The 20,656-nt window shown below is 39.5% G+C and overlaps 1 protein-coding gene across 1 annotated transcript in view; it reads left to right on the top strand.

The window, feature by feature from the left end:
* UPF1 (UPF1 RNA helicase and ATPase) overlaps positions 1–20,656 on the top strand; it is a 64,847-nt gene that overhangs the window by 7,167 nt on the left and 37,024 nt on the right. The window contains 2 exon segments of the mRNA XM_021008876.2: positions 17,266–17,408; positions 20,516–20,605. Of these exon segments, the coding sequence (XP_020864535.1) occupies positions 17,266–17,408; positions 20,516–20,605 (233 nt within the window).

The following is a 20,656-nucleotide window of genomic DNA, read 5'->3' as shown; positions in this document are numbered from 1 at the left end:
TAAAACCCAACTCAGATGCTCTCTTTCCTAAAATTACCCATTTTCCCTTGGTAGGTAACTTTCACCTTGGACCTTACATGGAACTTCTTGCTGCCGTCTGTGGTGCTTATTGTTGGACACATAACCTCTTAGGTCCCCTACTAACCTACAAGTTGCTATAGAGGAAGAACTGTCTTATCTAAATTTTATCCCTGGGCCATATCAATTCAGCATTCATTTATTAAGTACCTATGTGTGAGGCTCTTCAGATAAAAGCTGAAATAGGCTTACTCCTACTGGAAGTCATTCTTGTATACCCCTTTGATGGGCTATACAAGACAGACTAGTACTTGGCTCTGCACAGTCACTCATTCTCTTAAAAACCCTTCTTCCCCTTCTAGGTGCTTTTCTAGAAAAGTTTTGTTGGCTTCATTTTTTTTTACTCCTCTTGGATGGTCTTGGTCAATATGTACTTATTCTGTTGACCTTTTTTAATCACTAAATACATATTTCCATATTTATATTCTTTGTTATAATTTATCAATACAGAAGTACTACATTACATTAATGTCACAATTTACTGTCTTCCAACTGTAGACGTAAGAGAACTAGAAACAGCTTTTATTTCAGATAAAAATCACTGAGGTGTTTTTGTTTTTTATACAGAGATCTTCTTTCCTTTTTATCATATTGTTAGGACATAGTTCCAGCAATGTGATCGCTTGGTCAAAGGAATCCATTTTCATGGCTGTAAGTGATATTGTCAGATTGCTGCAAACATTTTGGAAAGCGTTCTAGTTGTGTTTATATGGTAGAAATGTTTGAGGACCAGTGAGAAGGTGGGTATGACTGAAATGGGGTGTTGGGTATGAGGAATCAAGTTGAGTAGATAGGGTGGTATTAGGATCTTGGAGGGCTTGAAAGGAGCTTGTGTTGGGGAAAGCAATTTGAAGGATCAAAATGTAGAAAGAGTAACTCAACATGAATAATGGTGATTGGTATAAGATAATTTTTTCGCCTTTGGGGGTGCATCTTATAGTGTTATTCATTGATAATTTTGTGGGAAATAAGTTAATTATAATTATTGGAATTCTGGACATCTTTATGTGTTATATTGTGAGGAACCTACATTTGGAAAAAATAAGGGAGTAAGAATCCTTTCCTAACACTTGGTGTTAAATACGACACCAGTTTGATAGCTCCAAAACCAGATGCCTAGGGTATTAATAATGCCTGTGAGTGTGTCAGGCCACCTGAGGTTGCTGACTGGTGAACGGTTGAGCTGCATTGCCTTCCAGAAACTGAGACTATCACATTTCCAACAGACTTAGTTCCTGATTAGCAGAAATACTTCATGAGAAAGGGAACAACCTGAACCTTTGAGAGAGGGGGTTTCTGGGTTTTGTAGGAAAGGGGAAAAAATGTGAGTAGCTCATCAGAACCATTCCTGCCCATCAACTCCTTAGACTGCTAATGCGTATTTACACAGCTAGTAACAAAGTCTAAATATAATGGGTATCAAAAGATTCACTCTTTGAGGCGAGGGTTTAAAATGTTAGTAGACTGCAGGTTCCTTGGCAGGGTAAGTGTAGGTTTTTTGATTTGATCCCTACCACTTATCACAGTTCCTAGCACACATTAGGTACTAGCTTGTTAAGTTCAATTTGAATACCAGGTACATTTTAAACATTGACAAAATTCCCTAAAAAAAAAAAAACCTAAAACACACTTAAGCCTTCATAGAATCCTAGAGTTGGTAGGGAACCTTGAAGGTTATCTACTTCGGTGTTTCTCCAACTCAGACTACACTTTATAGTCTCTCTGTCCTTTATAGCCTGAGTGCTGGGAGGATGGTAATTTGGGGCTAAGGAGAATGAGGAAAGGAAGCTCCCAAGGAATAGGAGAATGGGACAGAGGGAGGAAAGCCAGGAAGTTACCTTGAGAGACCCTATAGAGTCACAGAAAACTCACCTGACCAGCTTAAAGTTTTAAAATGGCTTGTCCAGAAGATGAGAACAAAGCCAGTTAACAAGATGAAAACACAAGCTTGGCTTGGAACTGTATGAATAACGTAAAGAGTGGTAAAGTCCAGAATGAACTCAGGCTTTCAAGGAAAATGGACAACAAATAGGGAGTTTGAAGTTGTATTGTGGAAATTCCATTTAAACTTACTTTAAACATAAAATATTTAGGAGTCTGCTTCCAGAAACAAACCCAGGAACTATATGAACACAATTACAAAACACTTTTCACACAAATTATGTCAGACCTAAATAATTGGAAAAACATCAGTTGCTTATGGGTAGGCCAAGCTAATAAAATAAAAAAAGACAATTCTACCTAAGCTAATTTACTTACTCAGTGCCATACCAATCAAACTACCAAAAAATTATTTTATCAAGTTAGAAAAAATAATAAGATTCATCTGAAAGAACAAAAGGTCCAGAATATCAAGGGAACTAATGAAAAGAAATTCTGGGGAAGGTGGCCTAGCCATTCCAGATCTTAAATTGTATTATAAAGCAGCAGTCATCAAAACTGCTTGGTACTGGCTAAGAAATAGGGTGGTAGGTCAGTAGAATAGCTTAAGTATGAAAGACACAGTAGTCAGTGACTATAGTAATCTATTATTTGATAAACCCAAAGACCCCAGCTTCTGGGATAAGAACTTACTCTTTGACAAAAACTGCTGGGAAAACTGGAAAAGAGTATGGCAGAAACTGCCTAGATCAAGATCTCACACCATATAGCAAAATAAAGTCAAAATGGGTTCATGATTTAGATATAAAGGCTGATAACTGCAAGCAGACTGGGAGAACGAAGAATAGTTTACCTATCAGATTTATGGAGAACAGAATTCATGACCAAACAGGAGATAGAGAACATTATGAAAAGCAAAATGGATAACTTTGATTACATTAAATTGAAAAGTTTTTGCACAAAGCCAATGCAAGAATTTTTACAGCCAGTGTCTCTGACAAGGGCCTCATTTCTAAAATATATAGAGGATTAAGTCAAATTTATAAGAATACAAGTCATTCCCCAATTGATAAATAGTCAAAGGATATGAACAGGCCGTTCTCAGATGAATAAATTAAAGCCATCTATAGTCGTATGAAAAAATGCTCTAAATCACAGTTGGTTAGAGAAATGCAAATCAAAACAGCACTGAGGTACCACATCACACATATCAGATTGGCCAACATGACAGAACAGGAAAATGATAAATGTTGGAGAATACGTGGGAAAATTGGAACATTAATGCATTGTTGGTGGAGCTGTGAACTGATCCAACCATTTTGGAGAACAATTTGGAACTATGCCCCAAAGAGCCCCTTTGACCCAGCAATAGCACTTCTAGGGCTGTATCCCAAAGAGATCATACAAATGGGAAAAGGACCCTCATGTACAAAAATATTTATAGCAGCTCTTTCTATGGTGCCAAAGAACTGGAAATTGAGGGGATGCCCATCAATTGGGGAATGGCTGAACAAGTTGTGGTATGTGAATGTAATAGAACGCTATTGTGCTATAAGAAATGATGAGCAGGTGGACTTCAGAAAAACTTGGAAAGACTTGTATGGTGTGATGCTGAGTGAAATGAGCAGAACCAGAAGAATGTTGTACACAATGTTATGAGATGACTAATATTAATAGACTTAACCCTTTTTTGATATGGTTATTGCTCTGGTAGAGCAAGCAAATGCAGTTGATATGATGGGCCTAATGTTTTTGTTTTCTGGTGGTTTTTTTTAGCAAATCATTTGACTAAGTTTTTCATGCTGTTCTTATGCATATAGATTAGGTCTAGGTGACAGTATAATTAGGTGGTTTTAGAATTGGTTGAATGTCCAGCATCTAAGACTTAATGGTTTAGTAGGGACCAGGGCAACTAGGTGATGCAGTGGATAGAGTTCTGGACCTGAAAGACCTGAATTCAAACCTGGCTCCAGACACTTACTAGCTGTGTGACCTTGGGCAAGTCATTTAACCCTATTTGCCTCTGTTTTCTCATCTGTAAAATGAGCTAGAGAAAGAAATGGCAAACCACTCCAGTATCTTTGTCGAGAAACCTCCGACTGGGGTCATGGAGAGTTGGGCGCAGCTAAATCAACTGAACAACAAGTGACCCTGAGATCTCCATTAGAGCATTGTAGGGCTCTCTGCTTGGCTTAGCAGTTTTATTAATGACTTGAATCAAAGTCTGTATGATACGCTTATCGGATTTGTGGTTCTGTGAATTGGTTTAAGTTTTATAAGCTTTATTAATAAGTAAGGACCTTTTGACTGTAAAGGTTTTTGTATCATATACTATTAAAAAAAATTTCAGTGGGTGTTAGCCTGTAGAGCAGCCCTTGGGAAGAAAGGGAAGAAACTGATCTAACGCAGTCCTGGCACAAGGTAATATTCCTGATGAATTGTCACCTAGCCACTGCTTGAAGATTTCCAGGGATAGGGAACTTGTCCCTCTCAGGAGGTAGCCCATACCATTGTATTGCTCTAATCTTTAGGAATTTTGTCTTTTGACTCATATATGCCACCCTGTAACTTCTTCTCATCTGTCTTAATGGTTCCTTTCCTTGGGATCATTTAAATTAACCATCAGTCTTTTTACCCTTGCTTCCTAGTTAGTGAGTTTAGTTGTGTTTGGTAAGGAGTTGTTGCTTCTGACCCTTAACAAACAGTGGAATTTCGGGTTTACTTTTAGAACTGACCTGATACTGAACTTGGGTCTTTTGTTGGTTTGTTTTGTTTGTGGTTGTTGGTTGTTGGGTTGTGTTTTTTTTGGATAGGCAGTGGGGTTAAGTGACTTGCCCAGGGCCACACAGCTAATAAGTGTTACGTGTCTGAGGCTGGATTTGAACTCAGGTCCTCCTGAATCCAGGGCTGGTGCTCTATTTACTGCACCACTTAGCTGCCCTGAACTTGGGTCTTTTTAAGGGAACTGTAAGGGATGCAAGTTATTTCTTAACTAGTAATGAATAAAGGGCCCAAACTGTATTGTTTGCTTTTAGATTTCTGGTTGAATGAGAGAATCCAAATGACTAGTAATGTTTTTTCTTAGTATGATGTCTGAGGTCATGCAGCTATTAAGTGTCAGAAGCTGGATCTGAACCTAATGCTACACCTGAAGGCAGGAGACTGGTTTGAAATACTGCCTCTGACACTTAGATGTTAGTTGTAACTCTGGCCGAACTTCTGTGCTTTTAAACTTTCTCATCTGTAAAATGGAGAAGATGAAACCTGCAGTACTTGCCAGGGTTGTTATGAGGCTTAAATGAGATGACGTTGTAAAACACTTTAAGAACATTCTAAGTTTTAGTTGTTCATATTTAAAATATTATTCAGTATCCATTTAGCATGCCATAGGGGAAAGTGGACTTACTGTCTTCTGTTCTGTTGATAGAGTGGTCCTTGCCCACTGGTACCTCTCCACGCCCACCTGCCTCCCCCATTTTACCCCCCAATTTCAGGTCAGGTCACCTAAAGGTGAAGTTAACTTAATTAAGCTCACCTCTTGTTTGCATGACAGTTGTTGTTTAATCGTTTTCAGTCGTGTTCAACTCTCTGTGAATTCATTTGGTGTTTTCTTAACAAAGATACTAGAGTGTTCTCTAGCTTATTTTATAAATGAGGAAACTGAGGCAAACTGGGTTAAGTAACTTGCCCAGGGTCACATAGTAAGTGTCTGAGGCCAGATTTGAATTCTAGTCTTCCTGACTCCAGGTCCAGTGTTCTATCCACTGTGCTACCTACATCATAGTATCAGCGTACAACTCATGTTATCTTGTACATTTTGCTTCGACTCTCTGAATTCCCATTTCCTTATTTGTAAAATTCTTAATTGTTTGTAAAACAAGAGCTAAGGAAACAACTTAATAAACTCAGTTGCAGTGGCAATAAGAGCTGTTCAGATTATTTTGAATGTAATTATGTATCTGAAGTTCCATGTCGTAAATCTAAACTTAAAATTTAAGGGTAGTATGACTGCTTATGTCATTGGGCGAGTCCGTTTGTGATCATTATGTATTTGTCTCATTTGTACAATGGGAGTTAATTACTAGAGAATAGGACTGACATAAGCCAAGGCCGGTAGGGGAACTGTAGGACTACAAGTACAACTTCATCAGTGGGGTTTTAAAAAGAGGGAAAAAAAGAAGTGTTGAGTTACTGTGAATGTTTTAGCTGATATCTGGTGCCAGAACTAGAGCCCAGGAGGAGGAGTTCCATGATCTTCCTAGATCTACCTCCCTAAGGGTGTTAGAAACATTACATTGTCAGAGCATGCAATGGATTAGATAAGACTGGTAGTAGAGGGTGGGGTCCTAGATGGTTTTTTTGTTTGCTTTTTCTTCCTTCCAGAAGAATTTGTGACCAGAAGACAATTTGTGGAGGCTACTTCTATGCTTCCTTTCTATTGAGTCATGACAGCTCTCCAAGTTTCTGGCAAGATTTAGGATTATTGTCAATTCTACGTCCTCAGCATATCCAGCATCCATCCCAATTTGGCTACATCCAGCCTTTCAAGGCTTATTTCACATTCCTCTTAAGCTGAATCGGCCTATTTGCTGTTACCCAAATTCAGTATTCTATTTTTCTGCTTACCATGCCTTTATATAGGTTGTCTCTCATTCTTCATTACATTCCTTTTCACCTCTTATATTTCCTGACTTCTTTGGAGACTTCTTCCAACACGAAACTTTTCCTTTAATTCCTTAGTTGTTCATACTTTCTCCTTCCCAAGTAATCTTTTGCATACTCTGTTTACATCTTGTATCCTGCCCGTACCTCTGTGAGATTGTTGAGGGTGGGAGCTGCCTTAAGTTTTGACTTTGTCTTTCCAGCACAGTGCCTCACATATATTCTACCTCCACAGCATCTCTATCATCCATTCCCTTTTCACTACTCACACATTCATTACCTTAGTTTAGTTCTCATCACCTCTCACATAGGCTATTATAATGGCCTTCTAATTGGTTTCTGATTGGAGACAGGTAAGTGGCACAGTGGATAGATGGCTGGGCTTGGAATCAGGAAGACCTGAGTTTAAGTTTGACCTCATACTTGTTAGCTGTGTTACTCTGGACAAGTCATTTAAGCTCTTTTAGCCTCCCTCTTCTCAAGTGTAAAATGGGGGTAATAATAGCACTTCCCTCCAGGAGTGTTGTGAAGATCAGATGAGATATATGTAAAGCACTTAGCACAGTGCTTGACACATAGTGGAAACTATATAATGCTTATTACCTTCCCTTAACCCTTTCCTGCTTCAGGTCTCTCCCTACTCCAGTCATCTTCCACATAGCTGCAACTGATTTTTCTTAAGTAGGTCTGACCATGTCATTCCTCTGCTTAATAAACTCCATTGGGTCCTTGTTGTCTATAGAATAAAATAGAATTTTCTCTGTGTGGCCTTAAGGTTCTTAGCATCATGGTCTCAACCTACTTTTCCAGCTTCATTATATGTTACTCCTCTTGCTGCACTAATCTAATCACACGAGTCTTCTTGTTGGCCTCCCGTTATAACTCACCTTCTCTATGATTTTCAGTGACTGTCCCCTCTGCCTGGAATTCATTCCCTTTTATAGAATACCTTAATTTCTTCAAGACTCAGTTTATTTTTTATTAGTTTATTTTGATTTATCAACAGTCACTTCCATAAGCTTCAAGACTCAAAAACCAGAAACAAAAAAGGGGGCAGCTTGGTGGCACAGTGGATAGAGCACCGGCCCTGGATTCAGTAGGACCTGAGTTCAAATCCGAGCTCAGACACATAACACTAGCTGTGTGATCCTGGGCAAGTTGCTTAATCCCACTGCCCAACTGAAAAAACAAAAACAAAAACAAGCTGCAAGATTCAGTTTAACCACTACCTTCTGTATGAAGCCTTTCCCAACCCCCCACCCCAATTGCTAGTAATCTCTATAAGCTACCTGTTGCTGATTTTGTATTTATTCTGTATTTTCTTGTATATATACATGTTGTCTCCTGTGGTAGAATGCACCTTGAGAGCAACATTTTTTTTTTGTCTTTATATCTCCATTGCCTAGCACGTAGTAGGAATTTATTAAATGCTTGTGATGGTTGGATTGGGCCTGATGGCCACTTTGGAAGGTTGTATAGAAGAATGTTCTTGCTTTACTTGGCTCCAGATGTCAAAACATGGAGAAATGAGTAGAAATTTCAGAGAAATAGATATTTTAATGTTTGGGAAAATGTTCTTAGGGGTAATACTGAAATAGGCTTGTTTGGAAAGATAATGTTAACTGGAGGCCTTTGGATTGAAGTGGTTACTGTTCAGACATGAGCTAAACTTTAAGGTCCCCTTGAGCTCTGATAATCTGTAATGCTATATAGTCTTGGTGGGTTATAACAATCAGAGGAGGCCTAAATGTAAATTTTGCTAAAAAAAAAAAAAACAACACCAAACTCTTAAGTATGGAAACATAATCAGAAGGAGGTAGAATAAATCATTACTGTTTTGTTAAGGTTTGGGGCTGTTTTTGGATGGAGCTGTGATTTGTTATATAGAACTAAACTTCCTGTACAGGCAGCCAAGTGGCTTGGTAGCCAGAGTAATGAAAACTGAGATCAAATCCACTCTTGAACACTTTCTGACAAGTCACTTAACCTCTGTCTGCCTCATTTTCCTCGTCTGTAAAATGGGAGTGATAACAATAGTACCTCCCTCCCTGGGCTTTTGTGAGGATTAAGTGAGATAATATTTGCAAAGTGCTTGACACATAGTAAGTGTTTAATGAATTTTCTCTCTCTCCCTTCCTTCCTTCTTTCCTTTCCGCCCTCTGAAATTGCCTTAGAGAGTTGCGTGGGGGGGGGGGCAGTAAGGGGCTTGGTGACTTGTTCATAGCAAGTATGTATCAGCAAGTTTGAACTCACAGTTTTCTGACTGCAAGGGGATCTCTATTCACTATACTGTGCTGCCTCCTGTTCAGATTCGTTTTTGAAATCAAATGTAAATAGTTTTGATTTTAAAGTTGTATCTGGAGATTTGCACCATATTTTGGTGGGGGGTTTTTTGGTTTGTTTTTTGTTTGTTTTTTAATCAATTGAGCTTTATTAAAATTTTAAACAGTGTACTTTGAATTATGCTTGACATTTGATCTCTAAAGTCAAACTTTTCCAGAGGAGAGCAACCAGACTAGTTAAGGGTTGGTTAAAGGAACTTTGGAATGTTTGTCTCAGAGAAGAAAGCTCAGGGAGTACAAGAAAATGGTCTTCAAGATCTTTGGCACTCAGAAAGCAGAACAAGGGGGAAAAAATAGGAAGTTGTACAAAGTACATGAAGATTTAGGTGTGATATAAAGGAAAACTTCCGTTAACAGAGCTTTCCTAGAGTGAAATGGAATACCTGTGCAGGCCAGACAGAGGTTTCCTTTTACTATACTTCAAAAAAAGTCTGTGGACCATTGATGGATATGTCATTGAGGGGATTCTTTTTCCTGTAGGCTGGACTAGATGTCATTTGAAATCCCTTCTAGTTCTGAAATTCTTTGATTCTGATTTTGGTTTTCAGCTTTTGTATTCATTTCTTTAAAAAATATTTTTTTAAGTTTCTATTGCTATCTTTTGTTTTCAGGTCACCTTCATTTCAGATTGTATCCCTCCCCTCCCCTAGCCATTCCTTGTAACAAACATAGGTAAAAGAGCAGCTCATCACAACCAACCACATCAGCCTCCAGTGGCTTCCACACCCAGAATCCCCTGTCTTTGTAAAGAAGGAGAGTTTTGCATTATCATCAACAGACGTTGGATGCGTGCTATTTGCAGAGCACTATGGGGGAGCACAGTTATAGTATCCAGCTCCTGCCTTTAAGATGCTAGACTTCTTCTGGGGGTTTAGGGGGGTGAGGTAGGAATGGAAGGAACACATGAAGTTAACAAACATTGAAAGTGCCTACTGTGTGCCAGGTACTGCACTAGATACCAGAAATACAAAGCAGAAACAGCCCCTGCCCTCAGAGCTTAGATCCTGTTGGGGGAAAACAATATGTAGAGACATAAATAATTTTTGAAAAGTTTTATTGATATATTTTGTTTTTAATTAAATCCACATGTAGATCAGCTTACTCTATATGTAAACATAAAATATAATCTAAATTAAAGGAATGGGAGAAAGGATAAAGCTTGAAGAGAATAAGGAAAGGCATTGCTGAGGTGGTGGCACCTTGAAGGGGAGCCAGGTTTGATAAGAAGCTGAGAGAAGGAATGGGGAGAACACTGCAGGGATAGCGGATAGCCTGTGCAAAGGTATGGTGGAGATGTTGTAGTGTGTGAGAGAGAACTCCATGTAATCAGCCTGAAAAGATTAATGTATAAAGGACTTTAAACACTAAAAAGAGTGGAGTGATTATTTTATTCTAGGAGTGAGTTGGTAGTTTATCCCAGAGGCCCTAAGGAGCCACTGAAGCTTTCTGAGCAGAAATCAGACATGATCAGACTGGTGCTTTAGGAATAACAGTTTGGCAACCAGTAACCTCTTCTAACATTCCCACTTTTTTTTACTTACTTTTAGTCTCTCCCTGTTTACTCACTGCTTCTCTAGTGCCTACAAACACGTCCATCTCTCCTTCCTCAAAAAACCCTCACTTCATCTGTCCATCTCTGCTTGTTGTCGTCCATTGTTTCTGCTCTCTTTTATCGCTGATCTTGAGAATGAAGTCTGCGATGGATGTTCTCACTTCCTTCATTCTCATTCTTTTAATTCTTTAAAGTCTGCCTTCTGACGTTACTCAGCTGAAAATGCTTTCTTTAGAGTTACGTGTGATCTCTTAATTGCTAAATCTAAAGGCCTTTTCTCAATCCTCGTCGTTCTTAACTTCTGAAGCCTTTAATACGGTTGATCACACATTTCTCCTTGATCATCTCTTCTCTTTAGGTAGAGAGAGAGAGACTAGAGTAGATATTATTTAATCTTCACAACAGTTCTGGGAGGTAGGTGCCATTATTATCCCTATTTTACACTTGAGACTGAGGCAAGTAGTAGCTATGAATGTGCCCAGGAACACTGCGCTCTAATAAGTGTCTTGAGGTTAGATTTGAACTCAGGTCTCAGTGCTGTAGCCACTGAGCCACCTGACTACTTCCAGGCAGTCCCAAAACACCCTGTCTCTCTGTTCTAGGCATTTTCACTGGCTGTCTCCCATGCTTTAAATGCTCTGCCTCTTGGATTTTCTGGCTGCCTTAAAATCTCACCTTCTGTTTAAAAAAAAATTTCCTAATTCTTAATTTCAATGTCTTCCTATTGATTATTTCCAATTTATCCTGTTCATAACTTATTTTGCATGTCATTTACCCCATTAAACTGTGAGTTCCTTGAGAATAGGGACTGTCTTTTACATTTCTTTGTAACCCCAGGACTGCTTAGCACAATGCCTGGAACTAGTAGGTGATTGGTGTTTATTGACTGACTTGGCAAGGGGGGTGGATTAGGGAAGGAAAGTCTATGCTTTCCTTAATGGAGACAAGGAGATCAGTTAGAAGCTGTTAAAATAGACCATGTGAGAGGTAGTTGTGGCCTGTCTGAATTAGGGATAGAGAGAAAAGGGGACAGATGCCAAGATACAAGGGGATAGAATCAAACACATTTTGACAGGTGGAAGGGAAGAGTCAGAAGGACTCCAAAGTTGTGATCCTAGGGGACTGGAAGAATAATAGTGTCCTTGACAGGAATTAGGAAGGAGAGTGGGTTTTCAGAAGAAAGGACAAGTTCAGTTTTGAACATAGGCAGTTTGAGGTGCCCAGAGGATACCAAGTTAGAGCTGCAGAAGTAGAGTCCAAGAGGGAGGTGAAAAGCTGCATATGTAGGTTTTGGAGTTGTGATAATTGAGCCCATGGGAACCGATGAAAGATGTGTACAGAGAAGAGAGGGCTTAGGACAGAGTCCTGGGATATCCCTGGCATGTGGAACACCACATGGAGAGGATGCGCTGGGAAAGGAGATTGAGAAGGATTAGTGAGACAGGAGAGTGGTGTTGTGAAATCGAGGCAAGAGAGTGTTTTTTAGGAATCTGTAATCTAGAAAGATGAGATCAGATAAAGCCTCTTGATTGAGCAATTAAGATATTGTTGGTGATCCTAGAGACAAGTTTGAGTGGAACGATGGGGTCGAAGCGAGGTTGCTAAGGGTCTGAGAAAGTGGTGGAGGTTGGGAGTGTGGATAACTTTCCAGAAGTTTGTCTGTGAAGGAAAGGATAGAGAGCTTGACAAAGGCAAGGAGCGGTTGAGCAGTGTTACTACCAGACCTTATTAAATTGTTACTTAAAAGTTATATTCAGGAATGGAGAGGTACTAATAGGCTTTGTCCACTGTTTGACTCTAATCACAGGTAGATTTTCTCTGTAGCATTTGGGTTCTAGGCTACCTAAAAGGTGGAGGTATTCCAGGTGCACTTAATGTGTGATTAAGCTAGGTGAAGGTCAGAACTAGAAAGTGCATATGTGTGTGGGATTAGAGAACAAGGAGAGAAGGGAGCATGGGCATCGTGTTGGAGAATGGAGATGAAAAATTCAGAGAGTCTCTGAGAAACCAATCATTAGGGATTGCCTCTTGGTTTAAATTATCCGAGCCTGTACTTCCTTCCATTAGTGCAGGTAATTGAAAACTTACTGGACCTTTTACACAGGTCATTTCATTTGTCTTCCCAGTAATCATGTTTTAGCTTTTATACCCCTACACCATGCTGGGAACTGGAGATATGAAAATGAAAAGTTATATATCCTCAGGAGTTTGGGGGAGGAGCCAAGCGTACGTACAAAAACATATAAGGTAGAATGTAAATGAGGCAAAGAAGAGGTCACTGTCAGTTGAAATCATCAGGAAAGGCTTCATGAGAAAGTGTAGGAGCTGAATTGGAGCTGTAAGGGGAAAAAATTCAGTGGTTGGAGATGAGAAGTCATTGGGGATGAACTGTACGCCGAAACAGAGGAGGAAAAGTAGAGGAGGCTCAGTAAGCATTTATTAAACACTGTTTGCCAGGCACTGAGAGGTGTTGACAGTTCAAAGGAAAAAAAAAATCAAACAATCCTTGCCCTCAGAGAGTTTACATTCTGTTAGCAGAGCCAACATGCACATATAAGTATCTACAAAGTACATGCAGAAAGAGATTGGAAAACTGCTCGTCCGTTTTAACTGAAGCTGGATGGGGAGGTGAAAACAGTTAGCCAAGTTGGTCTTAGATTATAGATGTCAGGGTAAGGTGTTCATATTGAGTCACTGAAAGTTTGGGGGAGTTGGAGGTGGGAAACTAAATCTGATCAGACCAAGGCTTTAGGAAGATTTATCTTGGCATTTGTGTGGGGGATAGTTTGGGGAGAGAAGAAAATGGAGGCCAGTATTGCCATTGCTAATGGAGAAGTCAGCAAGTAAAAGGAAGCTGCAAGGGGATTGGGGAAATGAAGTACCTACTATGGCTAGCAGAGTAATTAGGCCAAGGCTGGCCTGAGCGCTCTCTTTAAATGGACCATCTTTTGTATCATTTAGGTGCATATCATTATTGCCAGTGTACTACAGCTTGCTTATGCCTAATGTCAGTCATAATTTTGATTCTTTGAAGCTTATGTTGTTTCACGATAGGCAGCATGTTGGCATCTCTGGGAAAGTAGTATATTGAAAGATAAGCCTGCAATTGTTGAAAGTGTTACATGGTTTTCCACTGTCTTCATTTCTTTTTAGGCTGAATTCATTTATCATTGAGTCTGGCGCCTGCCAAGTCTATAAGTACTTAGGGACTAACGCAGTGGGCTGCTTTTTATACATTTTGTTTTTTCCATGTGGGTAGTATTAAATCAGTCTCTTGATTGGGCATGCATCTTGGTTCAAGTGGATTGTTCTAGGACTTGCTTCAGTCCTAGATTTTCATACGTGAACAGGATGATCTAGAGGGACATCACCAGCTAAGGAATTCCCTTTTCCATTTGGGCTGTGCACAAGACACTTTTCACTGTACTTCAACAGAATAGTAAGGTTTTTGTTGTTGTTGTTCAGTCATGTCTGACTGTACATGCGTGACTCTATGGACTTTGTCCATGATTTGTTTTAGTCTTTTGGCAAAGATGTGGATTGGTTTGCTGTTTCCTTCTCCAGTGTGTCTCCATTTTACAGATGAGGAAGTGAGGCAAATAGAAGTTAAGTGACTTGCCCAGCATTACACAGCTAGTAAGTGTCTGAGGTCGGATTTGAACTTGGATTTTCCTGACTGTAGGCCTAGTGTTCTATCCGCTTTGCCTCCTTGCTGCCCCTAAACATTCTGTTGAGTTGTTTCAGTTGTGTCCAACTCTTTGTGACTACATTTGGGGTTTTCTTGGCAAAGATACGGAGTGGTTTGCCATTTCCTTCTCCAGTTCATTTTATAGATGAGGAAACTGAGGCAGAGTTAAATGAGTAGCCCAGAGTCACACAGCTAGTGAGTGTCTGTGGACAGATTTGAACTCAGGTTTTCCTGATTCCAGACCCAGTGCTCTATCCAGCCATCTAGCTGCCACTTGAATTATAAATTACAGAGCCCCAAATCTAGAGTAAGGACAACTTGTGTTTTAAATCCTGCCTCTTCAGTTTACCATCTTTGTGACTTGGAAAATCACCTAACCTATCTGGGCCTCAAGTTTCCTTATTTGTAGAATAAGGATATTGGACTAGATGACTTTCCTATTCCCTTTGTACATACATACTCACACATATGAACGCTTGTATGCCTTTTGAGAACTTCAGGCACCACAGGAAGTCACAAAGCCAGAGTTAAATTGTTCCTTTATATCATACATCAAAATGGAATTAGATTGATAAGAAATAACTTTATGTGCTAGCTCCCACAGAAAGTGAAAAGCGTGTTCAGTTCTTCTTGACTCATATTATTACACATTTCATAAGGGTGCATTTCCCACACACTTACAAGGATTCTAATCTGACAGTTCCATGAATTTTGTTGGGAAAATTGTATTATGTGGTGACAAAGACAGTGTTCTTACATTTGCATTTTGAAGTGCCTAATAAATTACCAGGCCCAGGGTTCTTAATAGGATCAGATAAGCAGGTGTGGGGGAAGACAGTAGTTATGAACAAGTATGCAGAGTAAACCTCCCATCAATACTCAGAACATTTATTATCAGTATGGTAGAGGAGAGCTCTGGACTGGAGATCAGAAAACTTAGGTTTGAGTCTTAGCTCTGCCGTTTACTGTCTTTGGCTTTGAGCTTTAGCTCTCCTTCCTTGGGGGCTCAAATTCCTCATCTGTAAAGTGGGGCTAATAATTTGTCTGCCTTAGAATTTTGAGGATCAAATGAGATGATGGATATAAAGTGCTTTGTAAACTATAAACAGAACTACATGAATGTCAGGTGCTTTAATATTAACACGTTTTATGTTTTTATGCCTATTAAGTCAACTGGACCCAACTGGCCTCTAACCTCTTAGTGACCAAAGCCAAACAGAGCAGGCCAGAGACAAGAAAGTCGGGAATCAAACAGAAGTTTAATTTCGAGGGAAATGGTTTGCAAGCAAGGCAGCAGATTAGACGCATGGGCTGGGGCCCCACCCCTAGTGGGGGAGGAGGGACACAGACACCCCTTTAGTGTAGGAAGATGTCAATACTTACACCAGTGGTTGCTCAGTGAGCTGTAGCGCTGACAATGAGAGGTGACAGCAGCAATGAGATAAGTTTGATCCATAGCAGGACTTAATGACCAGAACATGGATACTTGTCCTAGCTCGCCTGGTGCTTGTCTGAGCTCAGAAAACACCTAGTGCTGGTCAGAGCAATACAGCAATCATGTGATTTTGCCAGAGGGTGAGCGCAAAGGATCATTGTTATCCCAAGCTCAGGGCACAGCCTGCTTGCTGGACCTTAGCTCTGGAAAACAGGGTGTCTCTCAATTATTTTGACATTTGTTTAGTTGATATTCCCAATTGTCAATAGTAGATGGGACAGGTTTTTCCATTCCCATTTTATAAATGAGGAAGTGGAGCCACAGAGAGGTTGACATGCTTAAGTTGTAGTGAAACTAGAACCAGAACTCTGGTCTCTGCCCAGTCTAGTGTTGGATCCACCATTTTTGCTATACCATGCTATCTTAGCCTATTGCTAGTTGACTAAAGAAGAGAATGTGAGCTTTGTGTCAGAGGGAGGAGACTTATAATTAGGGATTGTTGGTTTCAGTTAAGTTGGAGGTTTTGATTGTTTAGTTATGAAGAAAGGTTGAAAGTCCTTGTGGAAAGGGTGGAGGTGAGCATTTTTAATAAGATGATTCATAACATGGGGTAAGTATATTAAAGATATTCCTATTCTTGTGTGATGCAATCTAATTACTGCTGTTCTCTTGTGAATTCTTGATCTTATTGTAAATGCCATTTGAAACTTTATAGATTAGTTTATATGATCAGCTTCATAAGATCTTGAAGAGTGACTAGTATTTCATCAGAAGGAGATGAAGAGTCTAAGACTAGGTGTGTGAGCAGACACAGAGGTACGAAGTATACTGGGGCAAGGGAGGGTGGAGTGGTTAATTGAGTTTTGGATGAAGAAGAATGGAACCAAGGAGACCTCCTCTGTTGTCAGCCCAAGGAGTTTGACCTTTATTTGCTAGAGAATAGAAAATCATTGAGAAGTTTTGAATAGAAGTATATCCACCTCAAAGTTTTTCTACCTTTTTTAGCTGAGGTTCTTTAAAAATAAGACCAAAAACAAATTGAAACAATGATGGACAGGAATACTTTGCCTAATACTCAGTTGTAACATCTGAGATGCCTAAATTGTCTTTTCTCCCATATTTGTAGTATATAACATTTAAATTCATGTATTCTAATGGCTAATTAAACTTTTAAAAGTAACCTGCACCTATGGAAAATGTTCAACATTGTTTTCACTGTTTTTTTTCCACATGCTCAAGTAACAATTACAAGAATATAGGGTGGTGTTTTTTTTTAAGCCAATCTTATTTCTGTTTCACATGACCGTGGTCATTTGGTTTTTCCTCTTTGAAACAGTCATATGCTGTGAAAATAATTATAGTGTCCAGATAGAAGTATATGTGAAAAAAAATGAGTGATAAATATTAAGTCCAGTGGATTTAGTGGTGAAAAATAATATGTGAAAACTGACACAAACAGTATTGTTTCAAGGCAAAATAGTTCTAAAACTTAATGTGGAAATTGAGCTGTGATACACTCTTCCTGCTTCTGGAAAAACAATATACTGTGTAGTTATTCGAAAGCGTCTTTTAGAATAAGATGTATTAGCTTTAGATCATAAACTTTTCAACTGACTTTTTGACTTAGGTTAATGGACCTGATGGTATCCTGCAGAACGGTGCTGTGGATGACAGCGTAGCTAAAACTAGCCAACTGTTGGCCGAATTGAATTTTGAAGAAGATGAAGAAGATACTTACTATACAAAGGATCTCCCTGTGCATGCTTGCAGGTAAAAAAGCATCGGTTCCAAACCCTGTCGGAATGACAAGCACCAAATAGTGGCATTTCCCCTTTTGTTAAGAGAAGATGGTGGTGAAGTGTTTTCCCAGGTGCTGCTTTCTGTTCAAACCCTGAATTAAAACCTTGGACTGTGACATTGCTTCTGTTACATATAGCCATATAGCCCCATCTCTAGGATTTGTACTGCAGACTTTAAGAGGGTAGAAGAACAACTGCCTTAAGTTCACACCAGCTTATGAATCTTCATAAGATAAAGAGTTGGGATATCCCTGCATACTTCCAGACAGAGCTCAGGCTGTTCTTTCTATGACTTCTTTTCCTCATGAGGGTTTCCCTTAATATTCATTTTAACCTGCTTTCACCGGTGAAAATCTGGATTTTCATTTAATAAGAATCAAGGATAAAATCAGAGGTTATTTGTTTTCCAAAGGGCTTGTCATAGGATTTGGGGGGGGGGGGCTAGGCAGTGGGGTTAAGTGACTTGCCCAAGGTCACACAGCTAGTAAGTGTTATATGTCTGAGGCCGGATTTGAACTCAGGTCCTCCTGAATCCAGGGCTGGCCCTCTATCCACTGCACAACCTAGCTGCCCCTGTCATAGGAATTTTTGAAGATGATAAGCTTTCCCAATGGGTTTAAAAAGGGATTTGATTTACATATGTTTTCAGAATCTTTGAGTTGTATTAAATTGCATGTGCATTTTTTAAAAGCCGTAGAATGTCAGATCTATGAGAGACTTGAGAATTGAGAGTGTCAGCCAGAAGAGTTCTTTAGATGGTATAGTTCCACCCTATAATTTTACAAGTAAGAAATTAAGACACAGAAACATGAACCTGCGTAAGATCATGCAGCTAGTCATTGTCTGGGCCAGAACTAAAATGAGTCCATCAGCAAGCACTTATTAAGGACTTACTTTAAATCAGACTCTGTTCTAGTGCTGGAGATACAAAGAAAAGGCCCAAAATAGTCCCCTCCCCTCAAAGAACATACATTCTGATGGGAGAGAACCATGTAAAATCAGAACATACAAAAGAAATACAGAGTAAATGGGACATAACTTTTGGGGGGATCACATTAACTGGGGAATTCTGAGAGTCAGAGTTTGGGAGGGAGAGCATTCGAGGAATGGGATTCCTAGAGGTCACCATGTGTTGAGCATGGAGAATATGTGAGAGAGAGAACCCAAGTTGCTTTGGGTTCTAATTTTGTTGTTGTTGTTTTCCACTGTATACTATACCTGCTGTTTCTAGTATCCCATCCTTCTCCTCTGTACACACTAAACATTTAGTTTGGAATTTTTAACATTTTGGAGCGTCTCCTTTTTTTGAGCCAGAAACTGACCTTGCCCAAGGTAGGTACAGTGAATAAATAAAGGTCAGCCCTGCTAAAATTTTTAGGAAGCATAAGGTTTACCTTTGGCCTGGAGATTTTCTCATCAAGCTAACTAACATAGAGCAGGAGGCTATGCAGTGTTTTGAATTCTTCATAGGCTCATAGTACAAAGAAGAGAGCTTTTCTGATGAAGCCACACTGAACCATGAGCTCTCTTGGGCAGGGAGCATCAAGGGGTTTGTCCTTGATTCTTATTAAATGAAGCTTAGATCTTTTTTTTTTTTAAGGCAGTTGGGGTTAAGTGACTTGCCCAGGGTCACACAGCTAGTAAGTGTCAAATGTTTGGTCTAATGCCAGATTTGAACTTAGGTCCTCCTGACTTCAGGGTTGGTGCTCTATCCATTGTGCCACCTAGCTGCCCCTGAAGCTTAGATCTTGCACGCACTTAGGGGTGTGCTAGTAAGACTCTAGGGATAAAGTGAGATAAAGTGGGAGATCACTGGACACGTCATTAACTTGAGCCTCAGTTTCTCTATATGTAAAATGGAGAAGATATTGCTTATAGCATATACTTCCCAAGCTTGTTATGGAAAATGCTTTGTAAACCTTAAAGTGCTGTGTAAACAAGGGAATTCCCTACCATTTAGTGTAGCAGCGCCTTGGAACTTGGAATACACTATTGTGTTGAGATTATAGTTGACTCAAGGTAAGGCTGACATTTTAATACACTAATCTGGAGAGCAGTTGGACCATGGACTGTCATTTGGAAGAGACTATGAAATAAAACTGGTGTGGTCAGAATGGGATAGGTGGGACCTTCTGTGTTCTTTTTCTTCAGCAGGTAAAAAAACCGCTGACCAGAGAAGAGGAATAACTGTCCTAAATTCCTAGTCTATTAACGGTAAAAAGTTAGCTTTGGTTTGCAGAATGCTTCATGTTTGTTATCTTGTGATCTTCACAGCAACCTTGGGAAGTAGATGTTATTGTTATTATCTCCATTTTGGAGAGGGAACTGAGGAACAAAGGCCCAGTGTGTTTGAACTCAGATCTTATTGACTCAAAAGTAGCTACCTCATTGTTAGTACTGGGACTAGAAGAATCTCAGTCCTCTCAGTCCAGTGTGATTTCTGGGTGACATATTACATATTACAAGTCATCAACCTCTCAGTGCCCTAGGCAGGTCTCTGAGACTAAAAGTTGTAGAGAAGGTGTCAAGGCAATGTCGGTAGTGGAATTTTTCTCATCATTGAGGATTTTTCTTCATTCCGTTGCCTGTGCCAGTGAAATCATAGATCCAGTCCCTGTTTTATGCTGCCAGTATTCACTCTTTTCTTCAAATTGAAGATTTGTTACCTATTTACTAAGTTATAAAGGGTGAAACTTAAAAATAAATGGTAGTAACTATAGCTTTGGATATTAGGCTTTCATTGCGCAGAGTTGAGGGGGGATATCTATTTGCCAAAGTGAATTTAGAAGACACAGTAATGGCTTAACTGGCCTCCATCCACAGTTCTGTCAAACTCAGTAAAAAGTGGTTTTGACTTAAATTGTTTCCCATTACAGGATAATTCCCTACCTTCCTCCTAATATTTCTGTCTTAAATTTTAGGACTTAAGCCTCTGCAGTTAATGAATTTAATTTTGTCCCTAGTATTATCTTACTTAAAGTTGCTTGATGAAAAACTTTGAATTTTACATTGTGCTAAATTAAAAGCAGACAATGAATCTTCCTACTTTTTTAACTTTTGTGATGTTTCCTTTTTTAGTTACTGTGGCATCCATGACCCGGCTTGTGTGGTTTACTGCAATACTAGCAAGAAATGGTTTTGTAACGGACGTGGAAACACTTCTGGCAGGTAGCTCGTCAGATAATGCATCGGTTTTTAATCAGGCTTGTGATTAGACTT

Source organism: Phascolarctos cinereus, unplaced genomic scaffold (assembly GCF_003287225.1).
Source record: "Phascolarctos cinereus isolate Bilbo 61053 unplaced genomic scaffold, phaCin_HiC Scaffold_4;HRSCAF=312, whole genome shotgun sequence".
Taxonomy (NCBI): Eukaryota; Metazoa; Chordata; class Mammalia; order Diprotodontia; family Phascolarctidae; genus Phascolarctos; species Phascolarctos cinereus.
This window is presented reverse-complemented; position numbering and strand designations above follow the sequence as displayed.